Raw genomic sequence first — 22,331 nt, 5'->3', positions numbered from 1 at the left:
ACCACACAGGTTTTATTATAATAAAAAGCTACAAAATTCTCAAGCATATCCTAGATATGCAATGTTTGGCATTTTACTCTCTTCATCTTGAGTTACTACATAGAAAGCCATCCCTGAGCACCCCAGCGTTAATAGCTCTCTGTGCTATATCTTGCCTAAAAAAAATAAAATAAAATAGTTGGGTTTTTCTATAGCACGTGGATAGCTCATTGCAACCAGTCAAAGTACAGTCACACTGATATCCGTGGCCCGTGTAACTCTTCTGTGAATAGTAGCTGCCACTCTGCCTCTAGAGATGACAACACCGAAGAGCATTTGTGTGTCATGGGATTGCAATTAGATCACATGTTTTTGGTTGATCTAGCTATGACTACATTCCAATTGTGGAGTACCATGCCATATCATACATGAAAATAGATATTCAATGGCTTTTTTAATTACTAAGAACTGTCAGCAGTAGACATATGCTAGGATCCTTCCTCCAAAAATGAGTATTCAAACCAATACACACTGCAGCAATTATGATGGAGTAAAAGTAATGTAGAGAGTTCTTGGTTCTGTAGACCTAGCATCAAAAGTTTTAGGTATTTCTCTACTTCCCTTCCAGGTCTTAGCACCACTACTCCCCTTCCCAAGTGCAGAACAAACTGAACACTTATAGCAGTCATGCACTGACCTCCCTCTGTGGCTGGCTATATTAAAATGGTGTTCGTTTAAAGAAAAAGAAAGCTTTCAAAATCACATTGCCCACATCATCTAACTGACTGAGTTGCCTTCTTTGACACAATCCTAGTAGTGAAACAATTATGCCATGGGAAAGATCTGGGGAGAAAGTAATACTAGGAGCACTTGGGTTAGGAGTGAACAAAACTTTACAGTGGTGCGTCAAATGAACTCCTATCAAGAGGATATTGTTATACCAATCACGTTAAATTAACTGGGAAGTTAATTTAAAATTCTTCAATTATTAAATCAGGACAGGCTATGAGATGAGCAAGTAATTAGTTCAGGAAAAGATAAAATACAAGGAGTTTGCTCTGAACCGTTCAGTTGACCCCACTCAGAGTGGGTAGTGAGCAGCAGAAGCTAGCACATTGACATCCAGGTGAAAGGCAGTGCATCATGTGATCTCAGGAAGGCTCACAGAAACAAGAATGGGGGCAAGGCCAGTATTTTTTCTTTAAAATTTAGTTCAAAAAGCATTAAAACTTAGACTCATGGTTTTCTCTGCCATATCTAATACCAAGCAATAAAAGCTTCCATCAAAGTGCATTAATTGCCAAAATGATTAGCACATGTACTTGTGTTCTGTGTCTTTTATTTAAAAAAAAAAAAGCTGAACCTCCAGTTCTATGCTGTCTGAGAACACGACAGTGGATGTCACAATACCTTGGCATAAATCGGCAGGGTGATGTTTAAGTTGCAAATAGCTTGATGCACCAGTCCTCTTGTGGATTTGGGTTCCTTCATAAATGAGAGTCGCCCGCAAGGTTCCTGGGTTGTGTCACGTACCTTGGACAAGAAAGACATAAAAGTTTCATCCACATCTGACATCAGTGTGGTTTAGAGGGAAAATAATTCCAACTAGGTAACACTTACAGAGGGACATAAACTCCACAAAGATTCAAAGCTCTTCCCTTTTCTATTCTGCCGACATAATTTATAATAACACTTTGAAAACGTCTTTCTGATGTTTTTGCTTTCTGAAGTATGAATGAAAGAACTGTACGTATTTTAAGGCAGATAACAAGATGGTCTGATATGCACACAACGTAAAATGAAGCCAACAGTCTTGCTAATTTGCATGAGCTGCCTCTGATGAAAATCTCTATTTGTTTGAGGTGAGGACACTAGATCCCTTCAGAACGCACAGCAAATTTCAAATATAAAATAAACACTAACTGTAGTTCCATTTCTATACATTAGGTCTCCAGAATGAATTCACCTTTTAAAAACTGTGGTAAAATATTCTTGCCAGAAAGCTATCCATTCCTACTATTTTTAAGTGCCATGAAGCACAGTCACGAAGTTGTACAATCACCAGTATTTTCCAGGCTTTCTATCCACCCAGACAGAAAGTCTTCCTGGTACACATTTCCTTCCCATTTCCTGTCCCTGATTATCTCCAGGCTAGTTTGTGTTTCCATGGATTTGTAAAATGGAGTCACATAGTATTTTCTTTGTGTTTTATTGACTTAGCACAACATGTTCAAGTTCATTGCATCATCAGAACTTCGTTCAATGTTAACTGTGGTATTTGTAATAGGAAACATCATTTTAACCACTTTAGGTGTATAATTCTGTAGCACTAATACATGTGCTTCATTGTATAACTATCACTGTCCTCCATCTTCATGCATAATTGCTTCCCAAACTAAAAGTCTCCATGTATTAAACAATAATTTCTCTTCCTCCACCCACTTTCTCCTGATAGCCAACCCTTTTACTTTCTATCTTTTAGGTTCCTGAGTAGTCTATGCTAAATGGAGCCATTCATATTGACTTTTCTATAAAGTTGAATCGATGAAAGTATATCAAGTCTATAGCTCTAGAATAATGTTTCATTGTACTATGATATTCTGGGCCTTTCAAGAAATGATTACAAAAAAGTTGTCAGCACTCATTTGGTCTCTACATTAGTTACTTTCACATACACTTTAAAATCTCAGCATGGACATCCGAAAGTAACAGGAGTGAAGAAATAGGAGGGCTGGGAGTTCAATTCACCAGTAGAGTCAACATTGCCTATTAGTAACTAGGTGTGAGACTCTAAGTTTATTCCCATCAACACACTCACACACATACATATACACACTCATACATATACTCTCTCATACGCATATATACACACACACATATATACACTCACATGCACACTCATACATATACCTATATACATTCATACACACACACACACACACACACACACACACACACAAAGAGATGACTTGCCTTCTAATCTAGGAAACAGTAAATAACATTTTACTTAATACATTGATCCTAGTTTGTTCTCGTTCCCATCATAAATGTGTTCTCTCATTAAAACTTATGCTTGAATTTGAACTTCAAAAATTTTAAAAAAACGTGTTTTTGTAAACACTTCTAAATATGTTTTACAATCACTGGAAATATTTGAAAAGCACATATTCTTATTATGAAAGTAACTGAAAACAACCTTTGTATAACCTTTGTACTTAAAGAAATGACTAATTAATTTTGATTTTTATGTATGCATTACCTTAACAAAGAGAGGAAGTCTGTTTTCTTTGAAAGCAAAAAAACTGAATATATGATGTTGGCCACTCTTGGTTAGTGGTACCAGGTTGCCAAAGCAATCAACATAAATAGGTTTTCCTTCTAATACCTAAGAGAAGACAGAAAGCCAACATGGAATAAGATAGCTAGAATCACTTTTATGTCATTTGTACAAGCAAAGTAGTAGGGGTTCTTAGAACCTTTAGTTCTGAAGATACATATACTTGGCAATATTCACACTGCTGATTGACAACAGTCAATCATATGTGACAATGTTCACACAGCTGATTAACATCTGTCACAAATGTGTCAAAACATGCACCAACTTTTCTTCTTGATACCGAGTATCTTCAACGGCATGGTAACATTCAATTTTCTCATTTTTAATGTTGTATCATGATACCCACAAAGATCCATATACATCTATACCTAAATATAAACTTTACATTAGGTAACTTTTGATATCACAATGAGGCAGAACACAGGATGTCAGTATCTAAACATCTATAACAATGGGAAATTAAAAAAATGTAAAAAGTATTTATCTGGACTAACACTTAAACAAAAAGAAGTAATTTAAAAGAAAATCCAGAAAAATAAAACATCTAAGCTGCTATAGTTATAACAAACTCATAGTCATCTACATACTCTGAGTTTGAGTTTATCAGTAACTGTTTTTATTTCAATAAAAATAATTTTTTAAATAAAAATACATTTTACAGGAATTCATCTACATACATAGAGACCATCCATTTATGATCCAAGTTGTCTGAAAAAAATTCAGATTTTGGGCATTGGCCTTCAACTGATAGAAATGTAGACTGGTCTTCCTTTAGTTAAGTAAACCTTTTTCCTATGATAACTGGATTACAAATGACCTGATAGTGAAGCTGCCCAAAACAACATTCCTACCTCCACATCCCTGCTCCTGGCCACCTCAGAGAAGTTTTCTTGTTGTTCAAGGGTTTTATCTACTTTGTCATCTGTCATACAGAAACACCGCAACCTGGCTTCAATGGGGTCATGTGACTTGGCAAACACTACAAATTTGGCCATATACGGTACACAGATAATTTCTCTATACACTTGTGATGCAAAGGCAACGGACTCCTGAATCTGTCGACAGTCTATCAGCCAGAACCTACAAAAGGAAAAAAAACCAGTTACTTAAAGTTTACAGTGTGCAACTTGAAAACAGATCGATTCCTTTGATACAATCAATGCAGTCATCAAATGAAAAGGAAGGACATGGGGGAGGAAAATGATGAGAGAAGGCTGAGGAAAGGGAAACAGGCAGAAATGGCAAAGAAAGCAGCAGGACAGGCAGGAGGTCTGGAGGTGTTAAGAAAGAAATACATGCGGTATGTTTTAAGGTCAACTATGAATATGCTCCATGTACATTATACACTTACAAGAAAAAGTCCTTATGTAATATATGACCATGCATAATAAATACATCCAATAGAAATTATACCCCTCTCAAACCAAAGAAAAACAAAATGAAAAGACTGAATTAAATATTCTAGTTTTGTTGTTCCTCTAAAGGAGGACACTCTTCTTTATCACCAGTCTCTTGACATACATACTGATTGATTTTGAGTTCCTTGGTAATAAAATAAATAACTAAAATAAAAAGATATACAAAAAATAAAATAACTCGTTGGTACTTAAAAGTTCAGTATCAGACACTGTGATGTAGATATTTATTTTCCTTGATTCCTCGTCTATTCATTTAACCTTCTGAAGGTTTCAACATCGTCTCCTCAACATCTTCAAGGGACTCATTAGTCACTGAGACTAAGTCAAACCAACCAGAAATTTGAAAGTGTTTACCTAAAGAACATGTGAATGGGAACTAATATAAATTTCAATTATGGCATGTAAAAGAATAACCAGAAGATCCCTCCAACCCCTTAAAGATGAGTAACATGCAAATGTGTTAGGATCTATAACACACTAACTCTTTAGCCACTAAGCAAGATACCCTGAACTGCGTGGTTTGGTATTCTATTGAAAGAGTAACTCTCCGTGCTGTTTTGTTGATAACAGGAAATTTCTCATTCCTTGGGAACTGGAAACATCAGCTGTGGCTGCTAAAGCTAACATCAGAACACTTATTTACCATAGATTCTAATCTGACTGGCAGGACTTGGCTACAGGACTATTACTATTCATGTCAAAGTAAATGTAGACCTTATTTAAAATTAAATTTAATTAAAATTAAATCCCTTTGAAAGAGTTAAGAAACAATGTCAAACAACAGAAAGAAAGGATGATTTTGAGAAGGAAGAAAGTAATAGAGAGAATGGGCTTTTCCGTGCTGCACACACATACCTGGCGGACACGTTGGTTGTAAAGGAAACACACTCATTGACAAATGTTAGAGGCGTGGTTCCTGTGATGTCTTCCCACTGGGCAGGCGTAGTTCCACCTGGAAGAGCACAATTGTGGAGGATAATTGGGCAAGATTAGAGACACCTGATTGTAAATAAAGTCTGTGTGCTTCTGACTGTTCATCTGTGTAACCCCTTCATTCCACAAAAGGACACAACACAGGTTAGAGTAAAGCATTGGCTTAGTGTGTGCACAGCCCTGTGTTCAATCCTCAGTACAAAACCAAATCAAACCGAAACTAAACAACTTTTGGGACTGAAGAAATGTAGCTCAAGGGTAAACTACTTGCCTAACTTAGCAAATAACATGCCCTAGGTTTTAGTGCCACATCACATATGTACATACATACATACATACATACATATGTTAATTAGTTAGTTAATGAATGAAATTAAAATGAGAGTACAAACTCTCATAAATCAACTATCAAAAATCATAAATCAAAACTATATATTAAGAAATGACACTTAAAAAAAAGCAGACACCAACTCAAGATAAATAATTTTAGGAAAATTATTTGAATATCTATGTACTAGGTATTCTGTCCTTGTCCTCCTATAGAGCCTTCTGTGAGGCCTGGTCCACAGGAGGAAATTCGGGTATAGTACCCTAAACATGGTCAAAATTGATGGCTAGGGAAAATGATTGTGGTTTTGCTAAGCGATCATATCGTCAAGCTGCCTTGTAAATATTTCTGTTTATATCTGTAGATGTGAGCCTTGGTCAGAGAAGCTCCTTATAAATGTAGGTAGTGGTTAATGCAGAGATGCATAACGGCTCAAGCGCTGAGAATAAGCAATTGTTCTGTTGCTCCCACCGACAGTAGGTGGGATGTCTATCATCCTGCCCCACCTTGGGGCTCAGGGAACATGGTGGAAGAGCGAGGAAACAAAGTAAGAGCGGAGGATGAGGAGGAGCGTGGTGAGATGCTGCAGCCGCACATGGGCTGTCGGATGGTCAGTTCTCAGGACTGAGTTGCCTGTACAAGATCACCCCAGGAAAATTCCTGCATAGACAGGGAGGAGCCGGTGGATGGCTTCATACAACATATATATGGGCAGCACTAATAGCTCAGTGGGTTAAAAAGTAAAACTAAAACCATTTACTTTAAAAATGTCTCCATGTATAAATGTATAATAGTTTGATATAGAAACATTGTTTGGTGAATAACTCATTTTTTTTCACCTTATGTTCACTTATCTAATTAAAAAAATGCTTTTCCTAAATTGATATATTTAACCCCACAGCTTTTTGATACAGGGCCTTTTCATATTGTGTAGACAGCTCTTAAACACACAATCCTTCTGCTTCAGCCTTCAAAATACTGAGATTACAGACATTCACCTATATTCTCAACTTCCACAGCTACCTATGGTAAAAGTAACTCAGCTTTTTACTATCATTAAGTATCTTCTTCTAGAATTTTCTACTATACAGTCATATATGACTTACCTGTTATACTGCACAGTAATCTTAAAGTTGGTGCGTCTCCTCCAAAACCATTTAGCATGACATCACTTGAAGCTTTGGGGACAGGAATAGTCATAGTAATCGGCTTGTGGAATTTTCTTCTCCTGGGTTCCAAAGTGACTATTGGGCTGAAGGTTGCTTTGTTGCCTAGGATCTTCTTCACCAACTCACTGTGCATAGGTTGAGCCTTTCAAGGTAGAAAAAAAACATTAGCTATATATAGTACTACAGTTTATGTCAAATATCTATCATATCCAGAAAAATATTGTTCTTTATCTCACAAATGAGTTTGGTAGATTTAAATGTGGCAGCTATAAGATTAGTACTATTAAACACACACATACACACACACATCTATATATGTATATATGTATATATGTATATATATATATGTATATATGTATATATATATGTATATATGTATAAATTTATTTATCTGTCTATTGTGTGTTAGATGTGTATGTGTGCATGCTACGGTATACATATGCAGGTCAGAAGACAACCTGAGGAAGTTCCCATCTTCCATCATAAGGGTTTCTGGAATTGAACTTAGGAACAAGCTCCTGCACCAGCTTAGGTATCTCATCTGTTATCCTTTGTTCACTCAGGAAAACTTTATTTAGGTGACATTTCAACTCTCATTTGAAAAGCAAATTGTAACAATGGTAATAAACCCCCAAAGGATCATCGTATCCTACACGGACATACCTGTAGGCCTACACGGATGCGCTTGGTGAGTGCCCCCTCTGGGAAGACAGCTTGCACCTGTGACACCACAGTGCTGCTCAGCACTCCACCCTCTGGGCCAATTAGGTTGCTGTCCTGTTTGATGCGAGATACCACCGCAAAGTACTGTGGGAAGTCACGAGTGATGATGCGGCAGATCCGTTTCTTTTCCAGGTCTTCTGGACTATCCAGCACTGAGACAAGAAATGATCCGTCTTCATAGAGCAAGTGACTCCTGAGAACATTCTAGCGACTCACAGGCACAGTTAATAGTGAACAGGGAAAGCAGCAAAGCCCCCGTTTAGTTAAAGTTAAAACACAAGGTTATCCTGACGCCAAATAGATAAATATTGGAGGTAGTTTATCAGCTGACAGCGGTCTGCAAGTACACTGTGGGAAACTCAGGCCTTTCTAGAACACTTAAAAGAAGTGCACTTTGGGCCAGAAGCATCCACGCAGTGCTGTCTCTGTGAGGGTGTTTGAAGGCAAACCTGCAGTGGGAATGAACATGTGCTACCCTTGGTCCGTGTGATGGAGAGGAAGCTGCATTTGAACTCCTTTCCTTTACAAACTTCAGTGTTAGCTCAAAGACCAGCTATTGGGGCTTCAAGAAATTATATGGTCCTTTGGGTTCTGGAGGAGTAGTCCAATAATAAACTCTGCAGTGAATGGGTAAGGTTTCTCTTTATCTATTCTGTCCTATGGCATGTTTTGTACCTTGGCTCAACATCAGGGTTTCACTATTCCTCTGATGCTAATGACTTACCAAATACATTACCCAATGACTTACCAAATACATTACCTAAGAGCAGAGGGTGGGACAATAGATTCTATAAATTGCTTTAGTGTACATATTTAGGGCAATACAGAAAATTTGATTTGAAATAGAGAAAAATCTGTACTAAATGTATCAGTAAATTTTAAGAACTATAGAAAGTTGCTTAGTCTCAGAATTTTTTTTTTTTTTTTTTTTTACAATTCACTATAAAGTAGTAACTCTTCACTGACTGCTTGGCCTGACTAGATATTAAATAGTGGCTGACCTAGGGTCTGATCATAAATATGGGAGAATGGCACATTGGCCAATACTATAGCAGAAACCTATAATTCCACATGTTAATATATCAAACTGATTCTTGGCTTTAAAGTGAATTTCTTCTACTTGTCAATTATTATGAGTGGGTCTTCATCCAAGGGCAAGACGCTAACACATGGTGACATCAATGAAAAAAATCTCCAAAAAGCAAATAAAGGGGTTTCAAGAAGTGGAAGGAGATGAGTGTTGTCACTTTCACTGATGAGAACTCTGATCTTTTCACCCTGCTTTGAAGAAATTGACCTACACACTAGACAGTGTACTTTCTATCATCTAAGCCTGGCCTTTATTCTTACTCAACCTCAACAGGGTCAGAAAGAGATAAGAAAGGAGCTGTGGACAGGCTGCTTTTCACAGATAAACTTGACTTATGGCTGTGCTTTGTTGTCATGTGTCTATCCCTGAACAAACATGGCACGCTCCTGACAATGAGTAAGGGGCTTGTTCTGTTTTTGTAGTTACTTGAAGTGGCATGCACCATGCATTAGGGCTAGGACCTCTCCTCTCTTCAACTTATGGGGCCTGAGGATGAGGCCCCCTCCCTCCAGTCAGACAGGTATTTCAATTAGTGCCCAGATGGCTTGAAGATATTTGGGGATGACAGAGATCAAAGTTCTCATTTAAAAACAAAGTTTCACAAGAAGATAGGTATATAATATGTCTGCATGCAATCCAGTCTTCCTGTAAGTCTCCATATGAATGACTAAATAAACTTAATCTTAATCCAGTCTCTTTGATAATAGAAAGCTTAAAAAAGAAATGAAATTATTGTATGAAGATATTAGTTATAGTTAAAGTTTCTCAACAGAATACCTTAGTACTTTTTAAAAGTTAGTTTCTTAAACATCTAGTTTGTTAAACTTGGTATTGAAAATATCACAATGAGGCTCCAGTGAGTCACTCAACCAATAACTCACTTGTACCCAACATCAATTATACTCAGGATCTAGAACACACATCATACCCAGTACTGATTTGTTCAGTTTCTTCAGCCACAAATTGAAATATTTGTTTGGTTGGAGGAAGAGTCTCACTCTCAAAACCCACAAGTTGCATAGAGAAGAAATGCTAACCCTAATACTAGGTTTATGCCATTTCAAGCAACCACAAACCTGAACAAGGCCGTCACCTCTCTGCCAAGAGCATACCAAGTTCTTGCCCATTCATTATGAAACAACATCTACTCTACCATTAATTTTAGATCTGACCAAGTTTTCATCAAAAGACAAAAGCATGCTGAGTATACTTGTTAAAATGAGACATTTAAGACCTTGAAAGGCTTTATTTTCCTGAATTTAACATGAACACAGTTAAGAAAATGGATTAAATTGTCTATTAAAATTTGCTGCAATTGGATCACAGCAAGCAACGTGCTGGAGTAAAACACCTCGAGAGGCACACATGTGCACACAAGTACACAGACAGCTAGATGATCTTAAAGCAGTGTGTAATCGTCATGCCTCCACCTTAGATTTCTTTGAGACCCCTCAACCCCGAAGGTACCTTCATCCATGCCATTAAGGATTTCGTTCAGTTCATCCTCAGTGTATTCACAGAAGTGCTCTTTCCAGCTGTCTCCGTTTTCACTGCGCAGGACTACCAGCTCCCTCTCTTTTCCTCGAAGAGCAGCGAAGTGAGGGATCTCCACAATCACAGGCCTGACATAGCAATGCAGAACACTCAGTGGAGACAGGATAACCAACCTCAAGACGAGCAAGTCAACACAGTCTGTTGCAAAGTGACCTGGAATTCTGCTCATTCTAGGGGGCAGGGACACAGTGGACCATCCTCCAGAGCCCAATGACTAACGGATGGTGGCACAGCGACACTCCGCATCAGGGGCATTGATCTTCAAGTACATGCTTCTACTTTAAGCCAGATGATATTTCCCTGTGGGTGCATGTGGCATTCTGGAACGTCTCCTTTGATAAATGTAGGTATAGCACATTTAACCAAAAGAAATGTACATGCATGTCTATGATGTATGTCAATCTCCTAAAAACATGTTCTACAGGTGCGAAATGACGACATGAGTTAAGAAAGACAATGGCTCATACATTGCATAATTCAATGTGTTATAAATGAGATGTCAGAAAGGTAACCTACTTGTGCTAATGAGCCATGCACTTGTGGCTTTTGCTCATACTGTCTTCATTCAAGAAAACAATAGGCATGTGCACACCCTGTGGCTCTAATGAGCCACTCAGTCAATAGCCCAATAGTGTCCAATGCCTATTACATTTGGGATCCAGAACATGCACTGTCTTATGATTTTTTTTAGGTCACATTCAACATAGACAGAGGCCTTCCATTCTTGACTCCAGGTTGCTTTGAGACAGATTCCAAACTCATCATAACGACATCATAACTAGCACAGAGTACAACTAGGCAAATCTCATGCTTGAACGAAAATGAAGGTCACAGCACTTTAAGGGAGAAGATATAAAAACGTCACTCAAAAAATAAAAGTCACATACCACAAGGGTCAGAAATGGTCCACTAGAGATAGGTTATACAGAGTTTAAATCATAGAGAGGGACATGTCATGGGCACAATGACGAAAAGAGAAATCATATCGCAGAAGAAGGAGAAGAATGGGGGCCAGCAGCCATCAATTTGTTTTAAGTCGCTCCTACCCAAGGAATTTGGTTCCAGGAGGCCCCAGCTGAAGGATGCGGCTGACCAAACTTTCTCCCTCATTAAGTGGGGGAGGAGCCGTTGGCAGGTGAAGTTTACTGAGTACATCCAAAGCAGCAATGAAAGAAAGAACAGAAGTGAGCTTCAGGTACCGTGTCCACAGAACCCCAGCGTCACAGGGTGAAGTTTGGTTTCACACTGCGTTTGGTTCTGCCCCCTCCATTGGTCACAAAGAGCAAGGGACCTGAGACCCAGAGTGTACAATGGAGGTGCTTCCGTGCCGGGGGAGCACATGGCTGTCAAGTCTGCTCCTATTCAGGTTCACTGCCAGGGCACTAGCCAAAAACGGAGGGGAAAAAATTGTTCTTCGGGAAACTCAAAACTGTTGGGAATACGATAAAAACTCTGCACAGCCGCGAGACGTTTTCATGGATATTCCTCAACAGATTTGAAGAGTGTCAAAAAGCCTACAACTACTTGAGCAGGAAGGAGTTAGGCTCTGAACTGAACATCAAAAGACTCCAACCATTGTGACATTTTCTGATGCAACCCAGAACTTCACAGGCTCCTCCCAAAGCTCTGCCTGATAAGAGCTATGATAGGTGGGTTCTACAAGGGGGGAACATCCCCTTTCAGGTGTGAATGTAATTTGGAGCAACCTGTTAACAATTTGCCCCAAATTACAGGCTTTAGAGCATTTCCAGAGTTCTAAAGCAGGAAACTCTCCCCAGCATGACATTGACAACAATCAGAATGCATCCTAATTCCTAAGAAATTTCTCTCAGCCTTAAGCACCAAGACTTAAATACAATTAATTTGTTTCAAGATGATTTGAAACGTGTCCCCCTCCAGAGCTTCATTCTTTTGTCACCATTTGGTGATACCTTTTTACCTCTTGACACACTGAGGTGTCACCTTGTATGACAGCAGCCTTACAGATAGACAGAAGAAAGAAGAAATGACAACTTCTGCTCAAAATTGCCAAAATGAGCATGGTAAAAGTTAGATCTTACATTTTCATTTTACACTGTGACTTAATAGCTCAAGGTAGCAATTTTGATAATGGGAAAAAGTAATTTAGACTGAATTCTAGGTATTCCATGAGGGCAATGCCTATTGTGTTGAGTTGAAGGCTGCTGTCCAACGAGATGGTGGCAATTGGATTCATAACCAAGCAATGCATTAAATTTATGCTTCAAACAAAGCACATTCATTTCTTTATACTTCGCCTCTTAGCTGCAGACAAAAAGCAGTAATACCTACCAATGCCTAAAACACATAGTTATCCCACTGGGAATCTGGCAGACATTCCACATCCAAGAAAAGCACCAGCAATGTGCATGTTTAACTCACTGACGCCTGACCAGGGGAGGCGTGGAAGTGAAGTCAAGGACCAAGGCACAGTTTCCAATTTAAAAGAAAAAAAATGTCACAGGAGCCAATCTTTTTTTCAAAATGGTTTGACATACCTTTGGTGTTTTATCCCATTGATCTTGGGTAGAGGGCACAAGCCCATCGGAGACTAAGTAGGAGGTTTATGGGAAACCCTTACCCAAGGAACTGAGCTCCAGAAGGTCCCACTTCAATCAGGCGGCTGGCCAGGCCCTCTCCTTCCACCATGGGAGGCATTGTTGCCAGTCTGTGGCGTTTCACGAGGCGGCAGGTGACTCGAGTTGGGGCTGTGCATTTCCGAGGTGGGATGATGATCCTCAGTCCGTTGTGTCTGCATCCTCGCATGGCACCACCACGGGCATCCACCATAAAACTGACTAGGAAACTGAAAATTGAAATAGAAAATTAGACATTCTTCAAAGCAATACTAGAGATAAAGACACTCTGGGAGGTTAGCTTTCTCTAGACTGTTCATTTTCTCAGAACAATTCTTTTAAATGTAAATGCCACGAGGAAAAGTACTTCTTAAAGTTTATACTAATATCCATATTTCTATTTTGTTTTAATTTGTGTATAGTCTAATGAAGAATAATTCCAATTTTTGTTGGCAACTAACTAGAAGGGAACTGGACAGAACACAGGTAAGCCTTCTGTCTTTTTACCTGCCCAAAGTAATCCACGTGTTCAAATAAGAAAGACCAAATTGTATATGTTTTAAGTGAATTCAACTAAACATTTCAACATCACATCTGTCTAGCTCATTTTAGTAATCTCATGACTAAAAAGAACAATCTTAAAGGCCTTATGGCAAGGTCAAATCCATACTGCCACGGTGTCTTACCCCCCAAATCATCTTTCCCAGGATGCAGATTTTTAACTGGTTACAAGAAGGAAAAGAAAAAACTGTTTTGAACAGAACCAACTTATTTTCTGGTTAAAACTACATTTGCACTTTTAAGAGGTCTCTGTGCTGAACCATTCTAACTGAAACAGAGGGTGAATGGCTCAAACAAACAGAGCCCCCATAGCTCTGTATCTACAGGATAAGTCCAGCATGGGCAGCCTGAGCTCATGCTGATGAAAGTACTGGTGCACCAGGATTTCCCTCAAATAATAATGAACTGGAGTTGAGACTCATTTAAGTTTGCAAACACAACTCTGTGACTTCTGCTTCCTTTAGTGCTCTTTGATCATGGCAAAAAGAATGATAATCTCAGGTGGCTTAGGCTCAGGCTGTTGAATGAGGAACTAAACCCTAAGTTTCTTTGTGGGGTGGTCACAAATCTTGGAGCAGCTTAGCTAGAATGCTTGTTATTTCGTTAGTCATGACACTCACCAAGGCCTCTTGGGCAGGCACCTCCTACAGGAGCAAAAAAATTAAACAGCACAATAATCTAGTTGTCGTGTACATGTACTCAAGGACATGTATGAACACTATGTAGACTCGTCCACAATCACTTCAGCTCAGTGTTCTCCCACATCCAATGCGTTGGAGAAGTTTACACAAGAACAACAAGGTGAAAGCAACATATAGGTGTTTCATAGATCTACTGAGATACTGAGAACCGCACCAAGCCGGATCAACACACCTAGATATTGCTTCCACGGCAACACTGAAAACATTTGAAAGGTATTCCATCAAAGTAAGTGGTGGGATAGAAATGCAATACATTGATGTTATTTTTAGGACAGTAAGATATCATAGCATCCTCTTTGCAGCAGAACACAGAATGCATTAGACACGCCATTGAACAGAAAACCTGTTGCCAGTAGGAGAAATGAGTGCGGGGAAGCCCAGAGTACCCTCTGAAGCACGGCATGCAGCATGAAACCACAGGAGCCACAGATCTCCCGCATGCAGGAGCCAGCCTAGGCCTACCAGTCTCCCCTGGCAGCCAAGCTTTCAGGAGGAGCAATAGCTGCTATGCACAGCAACAGTTCACAGAACATGAACTGTTGATAGTCTGGATATTATCAAAACACAATGAGAGACAGGTTGCAGCTTTTCTTACTATTAGTCTTTAATGTGAATTCTTAAATATTTTCTTTCTGGCTTTTAAATATACACATTTGCTCAAAAAAAGAAAAGAGCTGGAAGTATTTCCAGGTGAGCATGCAGATTTTCTTTTATTATTTTTAAATGAGTACATTTACACTGATTTTCATTTAAAGGCTGGATGCCTTAAAATGCTGCAGTTTCAACTAGCAGAGTACCTAACCTCACTGCAATAATTCTGACTCATTGATAATTAACATTAATATTTCCTCTAATTTTCCTCCCTCCTCTTTTTTTTTTTTTTTTTTTTGCAATAGGGTTTCAGGTAGCACAGGCTAGCTTGAACCTTTCTATATTTGTGAGCTTAACCTTGTACTCCTGAACTCCTCCCTTTACTTCCAAAGTTTTATGATTACAAATGTATCATCACACCTAGTGAATTTTTCAAATCTTGATTACTCTGAGCAAGGAATAGAGGTGCTGAAACTAGAAGGAATTATTATTACATGTCATAAACCCTCATAGCATTTATGTGTTTTGAAGGAAGTTACAAAGTTTGTGCACTCATGGGCCAGGCCCTTTTATTTCCATGGTATTCTTTCAGGGATGGCCTCTGGTCTGTAGGATATCAATTCTTTCCCCAAAAGAACATGTAGACTACTTTGGTGGTCTGTCTTCAAGACAGTGAATCTGCAGCCATGCCCCTGACATATTCTATTAGTGTCCCTGGGGTAGTGTCACAGAAGCCCTTTTTCTGTTTTACTTCCTCTCTGATTTCTGCTTCCATAATCCCTTTGTGTGATCTCCTCTAAATGTCAGGAGCTGTGCCAGGAACTTCACACTCAAAGCCAAGATGTCACTCTCTGATTTCATCCTTGCTTGGACCTGCTTCCTAATTTCCTTGGTCAATAAAATATGATCGGTCAGTTCATCAAGGTATCATCTAAAGGCTGCAACAACAGGGAACACGATTTCAGCCCCCTAGTACTCAGGACAGGATGGCTACAGCACACAGTAGGGAGTCGAGAATAATTTTTGAATAGATGAATGAATGTAAGAACGAAGAAGCAGGTTATGACAGACTGTGTGTCCTTACATGGGACGGAGACAGTAAGGCTTTATAAACGGTGAGGTAAGTGAATTCTTTGGTGTCTGGCCTGTTATGACAATCGGGATTCACTCAAATCTCTACATTTTCAGATGCAGCATAGCAACTGGAAAGCACTATATCTAATTTTAAAGACTCTACCATATAAATTTCTGCTGAACTGAAAGATCTGATGTATTTCCTGGGTAGAAGATTGGTAGAAAATGGGAGACTGTGAAAGCTAATAGTTTGAACCTCATAAGATAATTTTTAAAAACTGATTACAAGATTATATGAAGGTACACTGAACTGGGAGAAATTGAAATAACAGAACTTAAGGACTGATGTAGCACATAGATACACCTCCTGGGAATCATGCCTGTGTCATTAGTGATCCCAGAAACAGTCCTAAGCAAATGCAAAGCAAAATTGGTAGAATCAAGTGTGCAATGTGCAAACTTGAGGGGAAAACAGCAGACTTCTGAAGAGCGTAAGCATGCATATTTTACCAAGTAAGAGAAGAAGTGGCATGGACTACCAGACAATCACAAACTCTAGTGGAGATATTTTCCTTTGTAATTGAGAGGAAAGAGAGAACAAAAAGCAAAATAGAAAGATGCCAAGAAGCAGAGAGGGCTGGAAGACATGACCACTAACTGTCAAGGAACAGAGGGTACTAAAGGTTAGCCCTGCTGTAAAATGTTCTGGCCAAATTGGACTCATAATGTAATTATCAAATGACTAACTAAGACAGAACTTAACTGTGTACTCTCAGGGCCTCTCCTTCATGTAGGAAGAGGAGGAGAAACAGAGACTGCACTTCATATTCAGATGCCATGGATGTTTACTGGTAAAGCTAGCAAGATAAGCCCTCAATCCCAACAGTTTCTAGCACAAAACTGGGTAAGCATTTGAAGATTTTCATCAAAAAAAAATGGAAGAATACCAAAAGGCGCCACTACTTGCATGGCTAAAGGAATTAGGAGCCAGTTATTCTGCAGTGTGTGGAGCTGAGGCTAACACTAAAGGAACTTTTCTACTGTAAAGACTGCGGGGTAAGGAGGGAGGATGAAAGGAGTGACTCAAGAGATAGGTCATCTCACCTGCTGGAGTGAACGGAATGAGTATGACTCTGACATTTGGGGGACATTAGAAATGAGACAATATGATCCTTGCAAATATTTACTGATGAAAGGAACTGGAGGAAACCTAACAAGGCAGCTATGTGTAAAGGAGATGGGATGTGGACTGAAAACTCAGCTCTATAGTCTGGAGTGTGACACGGAAGCCTCCTGGTCCCTGGGAGCTGACCCTATCACCACCTACAGCTACAGGGAGAAGTAAATCATGTGTGGGTAAAGAATACAGATTCAATAAATGGCCACCCCCGTTATCTTCTTCTTTTCTGCTTTTTTTATCTTTTAAATGTCATGGTCATTAAAATATATGTCATACATCACCTAAAACATTGGGGAAAAACTTATTAAGCACATTCAAGGTACTCATATGTGTACTGAGGAGTTTAATGTTCTCAATACAATGTTGGCTACATTCTAAAATCAGGAGGATTCTGTTACTGCAGCACAGGCTTCTGTGGTTCCATGTTCTTTCCAGACCCAGACTTATCTCTGTTTTGAGCTATTTTTGTAATCACAGTCAAGTAACTTGGCAACTTTGTTAACACTTGTTTTCTTACGCATGAATTAGGAGAGGTGACTTCATCTCTGAACTTCCTGCCTAATGCTACAAATTTGATGCAGTTAATGGCTGGCTAGATCAGACAATCTACTTAAATGTTTGATTTTCTGGAAGATTTCCTAATTGGAAAGCAAACTGTTATGACCTCCAGTCAAGATAGTTTTTGACCTGTGGTTAAATAAGATACTTTGCTGGAAATGTGTAGATGTATTTCATTAGACATTGTCTTATGACTACACAGGGAAAAAATAGCAAGGGGACGTTGGCTCTGATGCTTCTGACTTTTCAAATGACAGCAGTCATGCAAAGTGGAAACTCTGAAGTTTTCTAAATTGTGAGATACAACGTTGTCACAATTTAAAAAGGAATAAAGCAAATGCAATTCACTGTCATTAGACAGAGGACTTGCCGATAAATATGCGATTTCATTAGCTAAACCGGTACATGCTTCAGAGGAGGCAGCAGAAAACAAGGATTCGAACTTTTAAGGACTGCACTGTCCACCCCCCAAAGTTACTGATACTTCAAATTTCCATTTAACTCATCTAGGACCATGGGCTGGGAACAGGGAGGAGACTGCAGCATTCGGAGTTAGTCACTGGGTGAAAGACAAGAGAAAAGACTCATCAGGGTGCTTCAGTGATGCCATGTACACAGCAGAGGGCCTGGCATCAATTCTGACTCGGTGGTACTATCCGAAACCACACCAGGGGCCTCTTTCTCCATCATTTCCTAGTCCCGTCCTAGTTCTTCAAATTCCACAAACCAAAAAGTGGATGAAAAATGACACTGAAAAGGGTAGTTCAAATTTGTATAAATCACTCAGGAATTATTTACCAATCCCCGTGTTTGTGAACATTTATGGTGTGCTTGAGAAAAGATAAAAAGACTAATTGAACTTTTAGAATGAAAATATAAAATTGTCTTATGTAGAGAGGGATAATCCATATTCTCATAATGGATGGCCCACAGAATAAAAATCCTTTAATCAGCAGCCCAAAGGGAACTTTAAAAATAACTGCATCTAAATAGCATAGCATATTTGCCATATTTACAATGTGGAGATGTCATTCCATAACATAATTTCCAAAAATATCAAAAGGTTGAACTTAAGAATAGAGCTAGCAAGAAAAAATACCATTAAGAAAAAGGGCTTTGGCTCACCTAGAATGTGGCAAGATAAAGCAAAACAAAGAAGAAAAGGGTCTGAGTGCTACTAAAAATCACAACCTTTAATAAAACTTCAAAACAGCTCCGCCAATTTGCCTAGTCATGGGAACATAAGCTTTCAGTTGGATGTAGCGCTTTTCCTCACAAAAGCATCTGCGATGCGGAGGCCATGACCAAGACAGGAGTCCATCTTAATGTTGGCCCAACTCACCTAGTACCTGCTGGTACTGGGTAAGGGAAAGCGAGCAATGGGCTCAATTTAGACAACATAAACCCCTGCATATATTTTGCTAGACATCATCAACACTAAAGCATCCTGAGGTGGGGCATATGCAGAAGGAAATGGCAAAGGGGAGGGGACCAGAGGGGGCACATGTTCAGAGAAGGAATTACGCAGAGGTTCACCTGCTGTTGTCACGATCAAGACATGGAGAGGCGCGGCTGCAACAGAATAGATACTTTAGCACAGAGAAAGAGGTAATAAGTGAAATATAAAGAATGAAATCAGATGTGACTTTGATTGAAATATTTAACTCATATACCGACACAGTAGTCACTGGAAAAAAAAAGATGGAAATACAAGTAAGATATCACTCTATGCAAATATAACATAGATGTCACTCTCCACATGCTTAGAGAAGAGAAAGCTTTGAGCCTTTGTGGCTCATCCCAGATTAGAAAGCTGGGGAAGTTACATATTCACTGGATATTGAAGTGAAGCCTTAGTTAGCATTGGCTCATGGAGACACTCAGTAAAGACTAAGTGTTCAAGAAGCTAAAAAGCACCAAGTGACATTATAAAGACAAATATAAAGTCTTGGATTCTATGGATGGGGTTTTGATTCAATTGTTGTTCACTGGAAATTATTTAATACTTTTTAGATAAGATAATTCCCTGTTGGGCTACAACAGAAGAAACAAAAGCAGGAAAGATATAGCTTAAAGGATGCCTTCTGTGGCAGATAATAGCATAAAGTTTATGGCAGAGTAGGTAACATTAATCACCTACTACTGGGTAGTGAAGATCTATGCAAAAATAATCTTAATGCATCTCCCCAAGACTTCGTTGACTGTTTTGAGCATCATGGTCCTTGAACCTAATGTATAATCTCTACTCTCCATTACTCTTTTACCCACAAGTCTGTACATCCTTAATCCCATAGGGTTTTATAACATTCCAATGTTTGCTGACATATACAAGTATATTTCTCTAATGCACCAGAAATAGTCTTCTAGAACAGTTGATCTGCTACTTTATAAAACACTTTTCTCCATCTGAAAGAATTAGCATAAATGGATCTCAAAGAACTCCCAGGGTATTTTAAGAAATAGGAACAACTAAATTAAATACTAGAAGTACTTCTGTAAGCACTTATGCTATGTTGTCCCATGCAGAAGAGATTTGGCTACCTCACATTTCAAACATTCTGTGATTTGCATTTAAATACATCTTTTGTGACTAATGTGTGTGTGTGTGTGTGTGTGTGTGTGTGTGTGTAGTTCAAGGGTCACAACAAAACCTGTCTTCAGCATGTTTTAAAAGATTCCTTTCTTGAGGCTTTATTTTACTTGTGGCATATCCTAACACCCAGTGAGTTGGTATTTAATTCGAAGCATTTGGCTGTCATTAAACCATTACAGAGACTTTCAGAATAACAATATATAAAGTGAATTACAAAACTAGATATTGGTAGAAATGGCCTCATATCAGCCAATTCATTATGCATACATGCAATTAAGAATTGTGAAGTTAATTTTTTCTTTTTCCTTTCTCTTCTTTTTTATTTATTTATTTTTTGGTGTTTTGTTTTTGTTTGGCTGGTTGGTTTTGATTTTTTGATACAGGGTTTCTCTGTGTGGCCCTGGCTGTCCTGGAACTCACACTATAGACCACGCTGGCCTCAAACTCACAAAGATCTGTATGCCTCTGCCTCCCAAATGCTGGGATTAAAGACATGCACCACTACCACCTGACAGAATTAACTTTTTTGTTCAAACTACTGGTATGACCTTCATGAGGAGCTTCTAAGAGTGGTTGTTTCCTGGATTCATTATGAATCTGTCAGGCAACTCAAAAAAAAAAAAAAGACTCATTTGCCAGATACTGAATGTATCTACTGAGAAAGGCAAGTTTAATCATGGACCCAGTCATTCTCTGCAGGGGCATCTTTAAAACATGAAGTAGAGGGAGAGTAGATTACCAATACTGATTAGTGCAAGAAGCTGTAGCTTGAAGGTAAGACAGCTATTGAATGTAACACAGCGTCACTCTCATGGACACATTGGGAATAATCACAAGTTCTCTACATTATTCCCTTACCAAAAAATGTCACGTTTTTCTTACATTTTGGGTATATTAAAACTCAGATCCTTGAAAAATATCTAACAGCTACTACTTAGGAACCTATAATATGATAATTAAAAAGTCAGTGTTACAAGGTATGTGAAAATGTTGTACACATTGATATGAATGGCACTTTCAAACTTTGCAGCCCTTGGAAGCACTGAGTTCTCAAGAGTAATTTCTCCTCTCCTTAAAGTCACCTGCAGCACCTTGTTTGTTCGACCACTACAGTAGACACATCAATAGATGATGCTACCTGGTAGAAACAAGCCCATCTCGCCCTCGTGGACGGAATATATTTATATTGCCATTCAGAAGACTCAGGGCACATTTTGTTTAACCAATTTCAAGTTTGTGAGAAATATGGAATCTGTCTAAGGAGAACATAGAAATAGCAAAAGCTATATTCTGTGGAGTACTTACTGATTCAAGGTAAAATTTAATGATGTTAAAAGCACTTCCTGTTTAAAAATTCTCCCATGGAGTAAATTCATAACACTTATTTTAGAAATAGGTAAATGGAAGTGAGAATTTTTTTTCCCCAATGTGCCCACTGCTATATAGAGTCAGTATCAGGGTCTGAATTCAGATCAGTCTGATGTCAAGGCATAGTCTTAACTATCAGACTCCTCTTCGTCACGTGGTCTTTTGACTTCAAAGAACACTACCTACTTTCCTAAACAGCCTGAGAACAGAAGTTCTGGTGTAACGGGACTGGGATGCAGCTTGGACATTGATGTCTTTAATGATTTATTTTTATTTGATATTCATTAGTATTTTTCCTGCATGAGGGTCCCAGGTCCCCTGGAACTGGAGTTACAGGTGTGAATTGCCATGTGGGTGCTAGGAATTGAACCTGGCTCCTCTGGACGAGAAGTACTCTTGACAGCTGAGCTATCTCTCCAGCCCTGGACATTGATGTCTTTAAAGTCCCCATACTGATTTGAGTAACTAGAAGTCAGTATAATAAACATTTGAAATTAAGAAGAACTGGTTTGTTGTAGACCAATTTCTATAGATCTCTCTCTCTCTCTCTCTCTCTCTCTCTCTCTCTCTCTCTCTCTCT

The 22,331-nt window shown here is 38.9% G+C and overlaps 1 protein-coding gene across 2 annotated transcripts in view; it reads right to left on the bottom strand.

Moving 5' to 3' along the window:
• Positions 1-22,331, bottom strand: part of Ank2 (ankyrin 2) — a 567,056-nt gene that overhangs the window by 30,637 nt on the left and 514,088 nt on the right. Inside the window, exons 28-36 of one of the 2 annotated variants that reach the window (XM_028760361.1) lie at positions 13,131-13,355; positions 11,578-11,676; positions 10,445-10,599; positions 7,828-8,039; positions 7,102-7,306; positions 5,590-5,686; positions 4,168-4,396; positions 3,239-3,364; positions 1,390-1,512 (exon numbers count right to left, since the gene is read on the bottom strand). In XM_028760361.1, coding sequence (XP_028616194.1) covers positions 1,390-1,512; positions 3,239-3,364; positions 4,168-4,396; positions 5,590-5,686; positions 7,102-7,306; positions 7,828-8,039; positions 10,445-10,599; positions 11,578-11,676; positions 13,131-13,355 — 1,471 coding nt within the window. The remainder of the gene's footprint in view (positions 1-1,389; positions 1,513-3,238; positions 3,365-4,167; positions 4,397-5,589; positions 5,687-7,101; positions 7,307-7,827; positions 8,040-10,444; positions 10,600-11,577; positions 11,677-13,130; positions 13,356-22,331) is intronic. The other variant, XM_028760362.1, reaches the window with a different exon arrangement.

This window comes from Grammomys surdaster, unplaced genomic scaffold (genome assembly GCF_004785775.1).
Source record: "Grammomys surdaster isolate TR1022 unplaced genomic scaffold, NIH_TR_1.0 126531, whole genome shotgun sequence".
NCBI classification, from domain to species: domain Eukaryota; kingdom Metazoa; phylum Chordata; class Mammalia; order Rodentia; family Muridae; genus Grammomys; species Grammomys surdaster.
Note: the sequence above shows the minus strand (reverse complement) of the source record. Positions and strands in the feature narration are given on the sequence as shown.